The 16,737-nt window shown below is 41.9% G+C and overlaps 1 protein-coding gene across 4 annotated transcripts in view; it reads right to left on the bottom strand.

The window, feature by feature from the left end:
- Window positions 1-4,545: 4,545 nt before the first annotated feature.
- Window positions 4,546-16,737, bottom strand: part of LOC117206557 (dipeptidase 1) — a 76,543-nt gene continuing 64,351 nt past the window's right edge. For all 4 annotated transcript variants that reach the window (XM_033446019.1, XM_033446021.1, XM_033446020.1 and 1 more), the window contains exons 10-11: window positions 10,554-10,689; window positions 4,546-6,319 (exon numbers count right to left, since the gene is read on the bottom strand). In XM_033446019.1, the coding sequence (XP_033301910.1) occupies window positions 6,203-6,319; window positions 10,554-10,689 (253 nt within the window). In that variant the 3' untranslated portion in view covers window positions 4,546-6,202. The remainder of the gene's footprint in view (window positions 6,320-10,553; window positions 10,690-16,737) is intronic.

The following is a 16,737-nucleotide window of genomic DNA, read 5'->3' as shown; positions in this document are numbered from 1 at the left end:
AACGATGGAAATAAAGGGTTGTCGTCGAGAGAATATGGGAGCGGGAAGAAAAAGTAATATGGTAATTCGATAATGCTAGACAATGGTCACGAGTCTCCGGCCTGATTTACCACGCTCATGCGAGTGTATACTCCGTCCGCGTTCTGAATTTCAGCCGCATTAGGTTGGATGGAAAAATTTCTACCTATTTTCAGTGAATTAAGATGGTTTAATATCGTTAAGCGGTGGCAACCGTGGCCCTGGAAACGCTGCTAAAGAGTCGCGAGTAAAGCGCCGTTTCATTATTTCCTCTTTTATCCTCTCTTATTCACGGCTAACGCGTTTCGTTTCACTCGTGTTTCCCCATAAAGTTTACATTCTATTTTCAGGGATTGCGACGGGCGGTAGCGTCGATTATATCGCACGCGCACATATTCCACCTGTGTGCAAGGAAATATGGAAAACGCGGCAACACACAAGAACGATGTGCAAACGTATCACCTGTCCGAGTGTCGGAAGATTGAAGTCCGGTGAGTATCGTTTCTGATTCGAAATTCATAAAAACCATTCTTTACGCCGCAACGGCTGTTTACGTTGCAATCTTGACAGATATTGCGGGCTATATTACGGGGTCAGATAGGTTCTTCCGTTTAATCTGTGTGCTAATGCCGTTACCGTTACGAGCGGCGTGACCGGATTTGCGTTTCATTTACTTCGTAATTTATTCAATGACCGACACTTTTGTTTCTCGAATCTGCGCGAGCTAGTTCGCTTCAACGTCGCGCAACAGCAACGCGAGAACACGCTGCTTGAAACTTGGCGTGTTAATTCCGAACCGTCGCGCCAGTCTTGTATTTTGAAATACAATTTTTGCTCTTATCACGTTTTACGGTCGACGTTTGCAAAACGAAAGATATTTTTTCGCAGCAGCTCAAAATTTGTTATTCCGTTGTTCCGGTCTGCAGTAGCTTCTGAAAGTATTCGAACATTTGGAGAAACCTTTTGTGAATACATGTGTGTTATATGATACATTTCGAAATTTCACTTGACTACTACGGGTGTATTTGTAAAGTTTGAAACAAACCTGAAAATGTACGTAAAAATTGCAAAAGATTTAATACGAACGTATATCTCGCAGAAATCACAAAAGTGTTCAAACTATTGAATTAAAATCAGTTATTCGTTGTAGCAACGAGCCTCGATATTTTATGGAACCGTCCTAATACTCGTTATAGTTTTACAAGTCAAATGGATCAATTCCATATATTAAAAGAGAAGACGAGTAATAACGTCAGAAATATCATTTATTCAAATTTACCTTAAAATCTACGTGATTATGCTCGTGACATTCGTATTTCACTGCAGTGCTAATGAAATTTCAATTTCAAATACTTTCGCGTGCCACTGTATATAAGTTTCCATCAAATTCAAAACATAACTTTAATTACAAAAAGGAAGCTCAGTCTGCGCTTCTCCAAGGTGTAGATCAAACAAAATCCAAAGTAAATTTGAGGTAGCAGCAGGTTGAGGATCTTAATCTCGAAGGTCCCAGCTCGATACATATTTTATATGGTTGTTCGTTTCGTATTTCGTCGCGTGATCACCGAAAAGTTCCGGTCTGTCAAGGGTACAAATAAATTTTTGAACAATGTCCCGTTCGAATGTCTCAGGGAACACAGCAGACATGCAAAGATCACGCGAAATGAACGCACGCGTTCGACAATTCAAGCCACGTGGCGATTTGAAGATCGAAGAAATTCGAGGGCTGTAGCGCCGAGTGGCAGATTGTAGGGTAAAGCGAATCGCATATAAAAGTATACATAAAAGAAAAAGTCGTGGAAATTTTTCAAACGACTGTACGGTGCTAGAACGAAGGTTGGTCAAAAGTAAAGCCGGGGAACAAAGTAAATCGACTTCCATTTGACCGGACACATCAAATCGAATTTCTCCGTTTCTGTATCGATTCAATCACGGCCGCGATATAATATTCACGAACGGGCAGATTCCGTCAAATGTCTCTGGGTCTTGCGGTGTAGCACCTGGAAATGGTTTTCTATGGAGGTCGGTCGATCCACTGTCCGGACCTAGATAGGGTTAGCTATCAGGCTTTACGATTGACCGAATCGTAAAGCCGTCCTTCCTGAAGCGGGATACGATCAACCTACCAACCGATATTTGATTCTTGATCGTATAAGCCGAGAGCAAGGTCGCCGGTGCAGCAAATTCTGAGCAAATGTGCCGTTAATTCTCTGCCCGTTTGCCTGCGTAACCCCTTCAGCGTCATTTCCTCCTAGCTGTGGTCATTACACCGTCTTCCACTTGATACCTCATCTTCCTGCTGGCTCGAGGGCCAAAATTCAGGCCACCGATATTTCATTTCGTTCTGTTCGATACACCTGACCGACCTGGTTAATCCTCTTTCTTCGACCAAGCTTTCCTCGATGGGGAACTTTTTAACGTTTCTTGGTTACTCGTAGGGCGATCGTAACGTTCCAGGGTGATTCCCCCCCCCCGTTCTTTATGATTTAGCGATACACGGTTCTACGTTTGTTCGGAGTTTCGTACGCGATCGCAGTAAAAATCCTCGAACAGAGAATAGAACAGCGTAGCTGAAAAAGTATCGTTCGCGGAATATGTTAAACCGTGCAAGAAATATAATCCTAGTTTCCATATAATACGCAGCGAGTAGTATTAAAGGATCAAATTTATAATTCGACTTTCTTCCATAAACTTGGATATTTAATCAAGAGCGATACAACGGCAGAGTGGCTTTGGCTTTGCCTTTCCACGTTCTTGTCGTTCCTCGATATTTCTCCTCGTCTTTTTGTATCTCCTTTCGTATTCAAGATATTTTCCTTCCTGTTGTTTCAAGCTTCTATGGTTCTCCTTCCGCCTGTTTCTTACAAAAGTCGTTGTAAAGAATCGACACTGCCGGGCAGAGATCGGAGTCGGAGAATAGAGAAAATCCACGGGAAAATGACAGTAAGAGAGGTATGAAAGAAGGAAGGAAACAATAGAGCACAGAGGGAGATGTTTCGTTTGCAACGGAAGGTTGGACGAAGAAATCGATTGTTCATTCACTGCCGCCCCGTCGAGATAGGAAGCTTAAGTGGTTTTTGCATGGCCGAATCCAGGTTTAAGCGTGTCAAAACTTTTTAACGAGCTCGTTAGGGACCTACCAATGGCGAAAAATTAATTATCACTGAAAGGACGATGTTCTTTCAGTCTCGCACCTTTCTCGTTCTTCGCGGACTCTCGTTCTTCTCTTTCTCTGCGAACTTTCGCGCGACAGTTTCCATCGGATACTTCTAGACGATCGGACGACGAAAACTCGTTATCTTCGTGGAACACCGGGCCCGGACTGACATTTTTTATTCCTGTATTTTCCACCTTTATCTTAAAACGTTGACGAATTAAGGCCACGTTTTTTACTGCACGACGTAAAACAGGATACAACGGGAAATAACCGTATAAAGATATGGGAATGCCGACGTTTCGGTTATGAGATAATAACGCATACAAGGCAGACAAGGAAACACACAGGATCTCGCAAACAAACGGTGGAAAATAAACTACGATCCAACGACTTTCGCAACGATACCGCGCTGCGTCAAATTTTGTATCCCGGAGGAGAACGATTGATTTATTCGATTGATAGGTAATCAGCCATTATCAAATCTGCGGAACGACAATCTAATCAAGCTCCGGCCGGAATTTACTGCACGTACCATCCTGAAATGCCAATAAACCAAGTCGCGTTTACGATTTCAACGTGTGCTTTGCACTTGATTGCCTTCTACGCGCTGTGTGAATCACCAACGAGCGCTGCCCTTTGTTACTTGTAAATTGGCGAATCGATGCACTCGATTTACAGCAGCACGTTTACTTGAACGATCTGCTTGTATCGCATTGACTTTCAGCCACGGTCTCGCTCTATCGCCGCTACCCTTGTTACCACGAGCCTTGTAATTGGTAATACGTACACAGTCTCGTAACTGCTGGTACAACTGCAGAAAAGGATAATCCTATACGAACGTATAAGTTGAAAATATGGAATACAACTTTTACATACGAAGATTTGTTCTCGAGAAAATTGATTCTATGATTGAAATACTTAAACGTATTCACCTCGTACGTATGCATCGAACCTGTTTCTCGGCTTACAGAATCTCCCTGTGGGTTCATATCTCCGTTTATGTTTATATTTATCGCGTTGAATAAAATGAAACACACGGTGAAACAGAATATTCACGATAAATTTGATTGTTGAAATTGTTGAAAATAATATTCCGTGGTATGGAATACCGCTCTTTGTGCCGACAAAAATTCGTGCGAATCCTTCCTAACGCGTTGTGAAAACAATCGTCTCTTTAATATTTTCAATATATCGCAGTCTTTTATATTGAATTTAATATTTTCAATATTGCCCGATACTTGCAATTTTTTTCAGAATGCGTGAATAAAGATCGGGCGGAATTAGAACGATCGTAGCAGTAAAATGTTTTATTTTCATAGGAGGGGAAAAAAGGATGGTATTGCTGAGTGAAGAAAAACAGGTGAGCTTGATCAGTCAAACAACGACCGTATTTCGATTTGCCGTCGATTTATTTCTGGTATCGGTAACGTTTGAAATGTTAGGATATACTCACGAGGCTGGCGCTTCGTTGATCTTGACTACTTGCACACGAATGATCGTTAAATCGATCGATACGAAACAAGTCTTACGATTGTTTTTTCTTCTTTTTCTTGCGTTTCTTTTTAGATCAGAACATAAATGGCATAAGTTTGAAACGACGCGCAGATTTACATAAAATTAACGATCAGATGGATTGCGGTGGCACGAGGGAAGTTGATAGTACGTCTTCGACTTGTTTTTATCGCTCTTCGCGTTTCTTTCTATCTTTTTTGCTCCATGCTCGTTCGTTTTTTAAAATCTGGCTATATTAAAAGTTTAGTGTAAAAACATCGTTAAGAAAGGATATTTACTCGGTGCGTTAGTTAGAATATACGAGCCTTAATGTGTCGATTACAATGAATTGAGACGCGTTCGAAAAAAGTCAATTGTGATGATAACGCATCGACGCGCACGTCGACGTCAACTTCGATCGTGCAAAATCGTAGGAAAGTTCTCTCTCTCGTGGCGTGCGCCACGAAGCGCACTCGTTGACTTTGTCAACGTTTTTCTTTTTTTTTTTTTTTTTAGGCTCCCTCGAGCATAACTTCGTATCTAGTTCCCTCCGTGACAGTCTGATCAAACCGGCCATTAAAATCTTTCAAACCGAGGCGAACGCTACTCGATGAAACGTAAGTTCTCCATTCTTTCTTAACCGAAATTTTATCTAATTCGTTCTCTTTGATTTTTTGATCTCGTCACGATTCAATCTTTTCTCGATGAAATTACGTCTGGTCGGTTTGCTCTATAGGAGGGTCAATATGTTCATCGACTTCAGGTACCATATGTACAAACATCGTTAGTTCTCTTTCTCTCGTACACGCATACGTACACGCACGCACAATAGAACACATTGAAGCAGTCATCCACTCGATTAGTAATAGTCACCGTCGTGTGACGATCGGTGTCAGTCGTTCGCGAGATCGATCGTTATGTGTACATATTTATACATAATATAATTATTATATTGACTAGAACGCGCGGTTTTGGTTCCAGCATCGACGAAAATATCGTTGAGTGTAAATTAAACACATCGATTATGGCTGATCTTAAATCTTTAAACGTTCGACACGCAAGAATACGTGTCTTGGTCTTCAAAAGTCGTAGAGACGCTCGTCCTTTTATACAGACGCGTACATCGTTATCTCGCAACAAGCCATTCGTTCTGCTATAAAGGAAGAAACGTCGTTCCACCGTGACGAAATACAATCGCGCGATCGAGCTCTTCTACCCTTTCACCAGTCGCTTCACTCGACATTGTCTGCGAATACTCGTGTCTCGCGACTCGGGAATCTTCCAAGGAAATCGAGTTTGCCTATTTACTTACGTTCGCGTCCGAGAGTCGCGGATGGCACGGGGAAAAAGATCAAAAGAGCGAAGAGAGTCGAGGAGCTCGAGTCGTCGTAAGCTGGCGCGAGGTTTCACGAGCTGGAACACTTCGACAGAGTGTTTCCCTCTTTGCTGCTGCGACGATTGTTTCGCTGCTTACGCTATTGCCCCCTTTCTTCCTTTTTCCAACCATCGACCATCCTCGGAGCTGATTCGCAGTGGCTAAGGACCCATCAGTCGTTTCATGTTGTAACGGCAGTAATCTCGACCGATTATATCCTCGTACGGAATTTCCTCTTCCAAGGGTTCGATGCCATCCGCAGCCATGTCGTCTCGAACCTGCAAACACAGACACTCTGTTTCCATTTCGATTTCGATTTCGTCAGCGAGAACTGAAAGAACATAGAAAAAGGAACGAAGGATGAAACGATTGATTGTTACGTTGTTGTCCATGTAGCGGCATAACGTAAGAAATTAAATATTACACGGTTTTAAGCAACGTGAAAGCAAATTTTCTCGAGTAAATGGAAGTTTTTTGCTGCTCGCGTAAACTCGATATCGTCGATCCCGGAGAAACAGTCAATCAATTTTCACGGTGCTTCGAGTCGGTGAAAGGCGGAGCAGCCGAAAAGAGGCGAACGTTAAAGAAGGAAGGCAGGGAAGGAAAATGTAATCGTGGTCGTAGGGTGCGCATGGCGTTGCAAATATTCTGAGGAAAAATCACGGTCGGGGCACGATCGTCGGTCGAGAAGAAAAAGGGAATGCGGAAGAAGGTGTATAGTGAAAGCCGAGGATGCCGAGGGAAAAAGTTCGCGGTGCACGTATTTCGTGCGACTCTGTACAGCCACCATCAATTTTCGGTAAGCCCATTAACCTTCCACGGCCATTACAGTCCAGCCGAAGCTTTCGGCCGTGGTAACGTTCGGCGAACGCGTTACCGATGTTCACAACTTTTTTTTCACCTACACCCCCTGTCCCTTTCCCTGTCTTTTTTAAAAATTTATTTTCTCCATTCAGCGTGCTCGTGTTTTTGCCTTTTAATCGTTTAACGGCAATCGTTCGTTCGAACGAGGTCTGCGCGTTTCCATCGAGAGGAGGCCCTTTCCAACATCGCGATCGCTGTTTCATTTTGTAGGTCAACGTGATATTATCCTTTAACCGATCTGCCCGTGAACGGAATCTACGAGAACGTGAAGGATAAAAATAAAGATACTAGAAGCGGCAACGTCACCGAGGCTGTAAAATACCGAGATTCTCATTTATTTCGTGCCAACCACCGTTCTGTGTCTTTTGTATTTGTCCTCGAATATTTTGGTCGAATAAATTTCGAATAAACGGGACAAAAAATGAAGCGATATCTGTTGCTCGCGGAGAATTCAAAAAGTCGGAAAGAAAATGACTTTGCAGCGCACACTCGACCATTTCAACTGCCCTAATCAAATCTAGTTTTGTCGTCGGTCTCGTGGTTCGTATCTTGCGCTGCACCGTCATAAAGCATCGTTCGTCCACGTTACGAACGCGCTTCGGTCGTAATACACGGTCGTTTTTTCATGGTCCGCGTACGTTTTATCTTTAAATTGAATTCTCTCCCTCGTCGGTGCACGACCACGAAACGTTCGCCGTCGTGGACCACTCCGTAGAATTGTCAGGGAAATTAAAATGTTAATGGACGACGAGATGATTCGTAGGTAGGGGCCAAGACCCGTTTCGTCGAAGTTATCGTTCATAAATTCACAATGTTTTTAATCAAACGCGCCTCGTCCCCGTATTTCTTTACCTTCGACCGATGGTAATAGGCTCTCTTATTATATTTCTGAACAGGCTGAAACGTATCGTCGGTCGTCCGCTGACTTACGACCTTCGAGATCATAAGCCGTGCGCGAGATAACGCACCAAACGTCGTATATTTTTAACGTGTTGGACGATTTTATCGATTTAGAAGGAGAAACGTTGCCCGGTGGTTACATGAAAATGTATTAAGCGGCGCGAAGGCTTTCTCGTAATTATCCAACCGCACTTAACTTCTTCTTATTTGATCGTCCTCTGTCAGAATTCGTTACGTCGCGTCGCTGCCAGCTAGTTTGCTCTTAATTCTCCTTCAGACTTTATCTCGCCGATGTCTCGAAGCTTCTTGTTTCGGGAAACAACTGTGTTTCACACCTCGATTCTCGGGATGCAATTAACGAGAGACAATGCCGCTCGTAAAGCAATCGCGTCTCAGGACCAGTCTCAATTTCCCGACCACCTTCTTCGAGCGGTGTTCATATCGTAGACGATACGTCTGCAGCTGCGTTTCTTCGTCTTTCTAAGAATTCTAAGGTACAACAGATACAGAAGATCGACGTAATCCCGAATTTTGTGCTCGCCCCAGAGGAACAACGTTGAGATTCAATTCCACCAACGGTGTTTCGTGCGTCGGTCGAGTCCCCAGATGTACGGTAGACCCGTCTATTGTTTTAACAATTACGACAATTCTCGCTTTCGGTAACGAACAGTCCGAAATCCGGTGGATTCTACGTGGAGAAACATCTATTCGCAACAAGGAGCAGAGAATTAAAATCGTTCAAGCCATTGTCGTTTGTGACATGTTTGGTAACACAGCGAGAGACAGATATAGGTACGTGCTTAAAGGAACACGTACTTACAGATGAAGCTTGTTTCGTTTTGTACGTCGATGTATGAATTAACGTCACCTGTCAGGTCCAAGGAGTTGCATTCGTAGGTAACCGTGTTCTAACGAAACACGAGTGATCGTTCTGCTGGAAACCGTGCTTCATTGTGCGGATAATTTGCTTTTCCCGGAGTCTAGTACAAATTTCCGCGAGCGAAACGTTTAATTGGATCGATGGAAACTCTCATCTTTCCCCTTCATGAATCTCGTCGAAAAGCAAGCGATTCGTTTCGCTTCGTTCGCCGAGGTAAAATCGTTTGTCAGTTTTCAACGTATCGCCCTGACTCTACCACCGTGTTCCACGTTACTTTTGCGTATTAACGAAATCCGCTTTGGCCAGTGTTTCGTTGTGTGGACGGTGAGAGGATCGCGATTAAATTATCGTTATAATTTCAGTGACGGCCACGTCGAGGGTTGTCAAATAACCGACACTATTTGTACGCGTAATTTCCCGCATTACACGCTTTTGTGTAATTCCACTAATGTTCTGTTAAAACATACTCCGGTACACGTTGTTCATACAGCGAATTAGTTTACTTTGGGCTTTTCCGTTATGCGAGGACTCTACGATGCAGTAGCGAAACGTAGAGAACGCGATACGACGTCAAAAGAACGGGAGAGATACGCCATGGAAAAGCGATTTTACCTGTCACGTCGGGACGTTATACGAATTATTTATCTTCTACTCGTTTGCTTGTCGCACATAGAAAACTGTATGTGACTCGTTACTCGATATTATAAATTACAAACGATAGATAGTGTCTCGATGTTTATGTAGATTCATATTTTTATAAATGCAATTAAGGAAGTGGTGTACCTGCGTACAAGTTTCAACTGGAAATGTACAAACACCGAGAATATCACTGAATTATGGAACGGAAATAAATCTCGTAGTTACATGTGACAAATTTGACAGCTTTCACGAACGACACGATCGAAGTTCCTAAATAAGCTTCGGAGAAGTCGTCATTTTCTCTCGATCATGGTATTTCTCAATTTCTCTGCAAATATCCCTGATCACAAATTTGTCGGTTTTCTGCCTTACTTTCCTCCGTCGGTCGTTTCTTTATCTCTGAAACTCGGATAAACGTTATCGCGTGGCAGGGTAGCGTGTTAGAAAACGCAGGTAAAGAACATATGATCTCCGGTATACGCGATACGTACACGTGTGCGTGCACACGGTAAATCGGTACAAATCATGGAAGAGGGATGGTGGTTTTGGTAGGTGGAGAATCGAGCCAGCTGGTTCTGGGATTGGCAGGACTCCAAGAGAACAAAAATCGTCGGTGAGTGTACGCGCGGTCCAGCCGTCTCTCTCGACGATGCACCGGCGAATGCATGATTTGTGTGCTTTATTAAATCCGATATTGGTCGACTCGGCTAACCTGGTTCAGGACCAACGGTTATTTCGCGCCAGAGACCAGGCTACCAGTCGGCTATCGTCCTACTGATTTTTCACTTCTGATTCCTTCGTATTTGGCGGTACGAGTCGTACGATAGGAGTAAGTCTTCGTTCGTAAGTATTAGGACACTGACAGAGAATCGAGATAAATGTGACAGATCGTTGGAGCATTATTAAAATCTTTAGAAATTGTCAGCTAGTTTGGAATGTTTCGTGTCTTTATTCGGTCGCATACTAAAAATGATTCCGGAATTAGATTTTAGCCTATCTATTGGGTTGGCAACTAAATGATTGCGGATTTTGTCAATACCACCTAATGACAAAATCCGCAATCACTTGGTTGCCAACTCAATAGGTGCTTCGTGTCAAAGGGTTCCAATGAGGTTCAGATCGAAGAATCGCATATATGTGTATAGTTCTTCGAAATTTAGATCAATTGTCGTTGTATCGTGCTCATACTTATGGGTATATATAAGATGATTTTATCGTAGGACGTTTACCTTCTCTACCGCTTTGAACACACGAATGAGATTCAGGCCTGCTAACTTCTGAATGTCCTTTTCCAACCATCCACGCGCCAATAGTTCTGCGAATAACTCCGGATACTTGCTAACGTCTTCCAAGCCTGCCGGTGTCCTGAAAAGGATAGATCATAACGCAGTTTCGTGAAAATCTTCATCGATTGATAACACTAGGATTAACAAACTTAGGTTCGCTTGTTTCTATAATTCACATTAAAAATATGTAAAAGGTTATGGCAAAATTAATATTAACTTCTATTGCGATAAAATTATCATTATACATATGTAGGTATTATTTTACTTTATGCAATAGGATCTCGTTTATTCGAGTAGATTATGGAAGAAGATAATTCGGCTAATCGAGTAGTTCTGATAATTAATGCAAGTACCCTAGTTATCCCCTTTAACCGTTTCTATCGGTTTTAAATAATAGAAATTGATGGCTAAAGAATTAAAATCGGACACGCGTGTGCGTTTTGTCTATGTTATTTTTATATTGCATTCAATTGTTCCTTCTTTGGCTCGTGAAATTTATTCTGAATATACAAAGGAAACGATTGCATACGTTACAAGAATTTATTTCCCATCGTTAGTTGAGACCGCAGAAATTGAATTGTGAATTTGTATATTCAAAACTATGCATTCGCTTGTTCGTACACAAAGTGTAAATAAACGACGATATATTGTACCGTACACTATATATTTGAATCATAATCATGCTTACATGTACAATATAAACCGGTCGATAATTTTAATGTTAATATCTTCGTCGACGTTCAATCGTCTCTCGATTAATACACTGCATTCTTGTGACGGAATTCAATATCGGCTTTTCCTTTTTACGGCTCGCGTTAAATCAACATTCGATAAAAGGCTTTTCCTCATCGGCGGTAGACGGAAAGTTCGTACAAGCCCGGAGATCACTATTTACATAAATATTTCCACGCGATAAAATAGGGTTTTAATGAACCGAGGTAAGCGCGGCGAGAGTTTAAATTAGAAAACTGCTTGAAACTTTTATAAGAGGCCGGCATACTTCACGTTCTCCATATTACTACAGTAATTTTACCGCCGCGTAATTCTTAGGAGGAAGTTTAATCTATTACGCCGGTCCTGGACGAATAATCCTTTTCACGTTTAATGCGCGAGCGAGCGTACACGCCGAGAAAACTCGCGATAACCTTTGTTCATAATGCATGAGTACAGGGCAGGTCCCTTAACGCGTATAAAAATTCACTTGCGAAAGAATTAGCAACTTCTTTCTACGATTTTCCGCAATAAGTATGTGTACACATATATATATAAACATATATATATATATATACACACACTTGCACACGCACACAAATACTTCCTTTCGGTAAGGTTATTCGATTTCTGGCTCCGCTTGTACACACTTTTCGCTCGTATTCAATTACACGCGGCGCGGCAACATTAATAACGTTAAGATAAAAGCGAAGAAATTCCGAACGTCACCGGTGCTAGTTTTTCATTCGAAACAAAGCTGTTACGACGGAAATCCGAAGAACGGTAACGAGCTTGTCGGGAGAAGGAGCTGCCCTCCTCCAAATTACAATTCTCCTCGGGCGGTTTATTCCTCATTACTTTAATTACTATAGAGCCAGGGCCGGATGATAGCGCGGCTCGTTGGCTGGCGCAGAGCGAGAAACGTCAGGGGGCGATTTCGCTCTTTAGGAGCCTCGTCCGCCTAGCGATCCGAACGTGAAAATGTGCTACGAGGTCGAGCTCTCCTAACTCGTTTCTTTTTATAACGACTTGGGATGATGAGCGCAGATGAGCCGCCGGGCAGATAATAAAAATTAACGATTACACGTATTTTCGTTTCCGATTATTACTACGTAATTAAGGTCGGTAAAAGTAAGTTCTTGAATCTCCCGAAATCGATCGATTCCCCTATTTTAATACCCTCTACCACGTGCACACAATTTTTTGCAGGTTTCATGCCCGAGCTATTCATACGTTTTATCTTTTCAATTCGGCGTAAAAACGTTTTGTGACGGTGGCCTTCTTTTTTTTTTACGTTTTAATTAAATGTATGTTTAACGACGAAATCGTTAAAACGCGACGGTTGGCTCGTTTTTCGTTCGCAATATTACAGCGCTACGGTAACTTAGCAATTAAACCGCGTTATCTGGGTCGTTGTGAAGCGGAATTGGAACAGCGTTACGTCTTCCACTGCTTCTTTTATATTTCCCTGTCGATATCCTCGTTACGATCGAACGCATATCGACGATTGCCTTTGTTGACTGTCCCTTCGGCTATGTTGGTAGCCGAAAATAAATAAATTGATGCGCGTGGTTCGAAATGGCAGAGACGTGACAGAAGGCTGGCTAACTAATTTCGATATGGTCGATGGCACAGCGTCGACGCGACGTGACGCACGCAGCAGATATTCACGGCGAATTAGAGGAATGACGAGCGAGTAGAGCGTTAAAAGGGATCAGTCTGAATTTCGACGTTCTCATTACGCGCGTCATAACGAGCGGCAGAGAAGGACCGGCCGACAACGAGCGTTGCAGAACCGTTGAAAGCTACCTGCTGACAATGTCGGTACAACAAGAGCGGTTAGAGACTTATTCATAGCGCGTCATATCGCGGCTGAAACTGGCAGTTATGTAGCTGTATACTGTGTACAGACATCGACTGTCTGCGGTCACGAGCGTTGTTTCAATCTCGGAAATTTCCAAATCGAGTGCGTCTGTCATTACGAGACGACCGTGAACGAGCACGCGGGGCCGACGTCGTGGACGTGGCGCGATCGTTTCCCAGGGAAATACGTTTCCCTCGTTGCACGGTATCAGCCACCGTTATCAATGCCTCTGGCGCACGAGTATTATCGATATCAGCCGTCAGTAGAACAGGTACCGGTGCTCGATTACGATATGAAATTTTTCATCGGCTCGATCCACGATAGACCATAATCATTTTACCAGTTCCTACTTCTCATTCTCCTCATACATTCCTTTCTTGTTCTACCGTTTCTTTTTTCATTTTTCTAATCAAGCAACGAATAACAACTACGCACGCCGCTGGTGATTGGCAATCGACCACGCCGATAAAGAAAGGGAAGTACTACGCGTGATAAAATATTACCCGTAGAAAATTGAGTCACAGAGATTTATCGGAGTCGTATGGGACGCGTTGCGTCCACTTCGTCGCACTACCGACGACTAACCGTGAACGCGAGTATCGCTACGATTCGCGAAATTTCCAATTCTGCGCGCCTTTCCGCCACAAAGGATTGTGATCGTGTTGGAGAAGAGGAAACGGCGGCTATAAGCGAGATTGGAACTGATTCGCACGATTTCCGGGATACGGGACGAGCCGATATCATGACGCAAAATACAGGCAAGCAGAACGTTACGAAAAGAAGGAAATTCGACAAAGCCAGCGTTCACGGTGGACGCCAGAACTGTATCACGACCATCTTTTTTCATTCTTCCGTGTTCTATGGACGACGACTGACGTCGAAACCAAAAATCCTATTCGACCCAGAAGATACATTTCGTCCAGCCGATCTGACAGTGATTTATAGGAGAGAATGAAAGGCGGAAAGAGGAAAAAGCAGCGGCTGCAATGGAAGAAACGTCGAAGAGATCGATCGATACTCCGCCAAAACGAGCGGTCGCGAAAGAAGAAAAATACATTCGGCACCGATCCGTTTCTCCCCCCTGTTTTCCGTTTTCCTTTCCCGATATCGATGCTAATTACGCCGATTGCAGGATTATTGGACAGTATAATTGATGGTAATTATCAGATTTAGCACAATTATGCTGGATTCCATTTGCTCGTTTGCTGTTTATCTCTCATCGGTATCAATTCGTCAGCGAATAAAAATTCGCGGTTATCTCGATGCACGCTATAAAACGTGTTTTCAAAATGGAAGTTTGACGTTATTCTGTAACTCGTCCGTTGTTTGTTGTCATCAAACTACCAAATCGTCGATCAATATTACCAAATCCCTTTTATACCATTCATTATTCGCTAACTAGTCTGTTATTTGTTATCACCGAACTGTACGGGATCGTCCATCAATATTACCGAAGCTCTTTTTTATTGTCGATAAATTAAAGTCCGGCGTCAGAAATAAAACGTTTTATACGCGAATGACAAATCATCTTCAAAGAGGTTCGTATCGAAAAATTCACGACATGAATGTTCGTAAAATCACTGAAACCGACGTAATTTCGACGTTTTCCATTCTTTTTTTTTTTTAATTATCTTCCATTCAGCTATTCTTAGAAACCACGAACCGTCCGCAATTGTAACGAATTATATCGCTGAAGTATAAGAGTTTCTTCGAGGCGATAAACCGATAGAAAGTGACTGTCTTTGATACTTGTATTAACGCAAGCAATACTTTATGTAAGCGGTAAATTATAATTAACAGTTAAATATATTAGCGCTACGCTATTTAATAGGCGTTTGAAATTTATATTGGGTTCGTTAAAGGGTAATTTGGTACAATTTATATTTTGTTGTTGCAAATCGACCAAAGCGTCCGGTTATTTATGAATGGTAATAAAAGGGAAAAAGGGAACTGTTTGAATGTTCCCTTTTTGTTGAAAGTTCGTGGGAAATCCAAATAGAACATCTATTTTTTGTTTACGTTTCCCTACAGAGCACGATAATCTTCAAAAGAGGCGAACGAGATTATATGTTTGAACATCAGCCATGTAATTACTTTTTAATCGTGTTGTTACAGTGTTAATAAATATCTCTCATAGACCGTTATACGCTGGATGATTGAGTATATATATCTATATTTGCGTAGATATCGCAATTAATAACAAGGGTATGTGGGAACTCTGTTTGAACGTTACGGTGATATGAATTTTAACATTCTTTAAAAGCCTGCCTGTTAGCGTAATTAACAGAGAAGTATTGAATTCTGTCAATTTCGTATTTCCGTTTCACGTCCATCTATTACAGATTCAGCTGCTCTTCCTCGTTCAAATGAATAAATAAATACGCGCGTTTTGATCTACACGGCAATGTCTTTTAACGTATCGATTATTCGACTAAAACCTGAATTACATACTGGCTTTATTCCGTGGTAAACTTTTCAAAAATATACTCGATCATTTTTTCATTGGTATTATTTTTCTGACAATCGACAAAAGTCTCGCGATTAATTGGTCGCACTTATTTCAGTTTATTTAACTGGCTATCGATCGTTATTTCGTTAGCTTAGTTAAGAATGTTTGATAAGGTTATCGAATGTACCAAGGGAACGGCTTCTTTTGTTGTTTATTCCAATTCCACAGACTAACGAATCCGAACTTTTCAACAAAATATAATACTTTCGATACTTCGTTAAATTTCTACAGTTCATTATTATTCAATAGTCCAATTTTCTGGTCCAGTTAATAGTACCCTTTTTCCTCTTAAACGTTGTAATCGATGAAGGAGTATAGAGACGCGAGGGACTAATTGTTTTAATCGATTTCGTATTTTCCACACTATTAAACATACGTTCCAATTATTAATTCATTACATTTAGCTGTCTTACGGCTGCGCGAATGAAACAAATTTTATTCTCAACCTACGTTCTTCATCCGAGGAATAATCGTAGCTACGGGTTGCTCGAATTCTTGTTACGTAGCCCGATGAAATTTTTAATTTAATATTGTCGCTGGCCCGCGTAATATTAAGAATTTTTTGCGCCGCCGTGAAAAGGAGAAATCGTACATTATTTTCGTTCATTTCAACGCAAAGTTCTTCTTGAGATTCCTCTCGGCAACAGAAATCCGCGAGAAGCGTTATCCTCTATCTCTTTCCTAGACAAATGGAGCGCATACGCGAGTTCAATTTTATGGTTCAGCTACCAAAGATTTTTCACCAGATAAACGCTACTTTGAAGTTATATAATTAAAACTTAATTGCTCACTCGACAAACATTTGTTAATTATAATTATGTTATTTTATTTATATTTATGCATACCGTAGGTACACCAAGGTATTTCGTATTAACCTTTTATTACCCAACTTAAATTCAAACACACGAACAAAAGAATTTCGTTGTCCAATTAATAATCGTTCGATCGTTCGCAGACAACTCGAGCGTGTTATCCGTATGCCAGAAGCGTTCGGTTCTCCCTGACAAAAGTACGAAAACGTTGTGGTTAAACGGGTTCGATCG

The sequence above is a fragment of the Bombus bifarius genome, unplaced genomic scaffold (genome assembly GCF_011952205.1).
Source record: "Bombus bifarius isolate JDL3187 unplaced genomic scaffold, Bbif_JDL3187 scf7180000008008, whole genome shotgun sequence".
NCBI lineage: Eukaryota > Metazoa > Arthropoda > Insecta > Hymenoptera > Apidae > Bombus > Bombus bifarius.
Note: the sequence above shows the minus strand (reverse complement) of the source record. Positions and strands in the feature narration are given on the sequence as shown.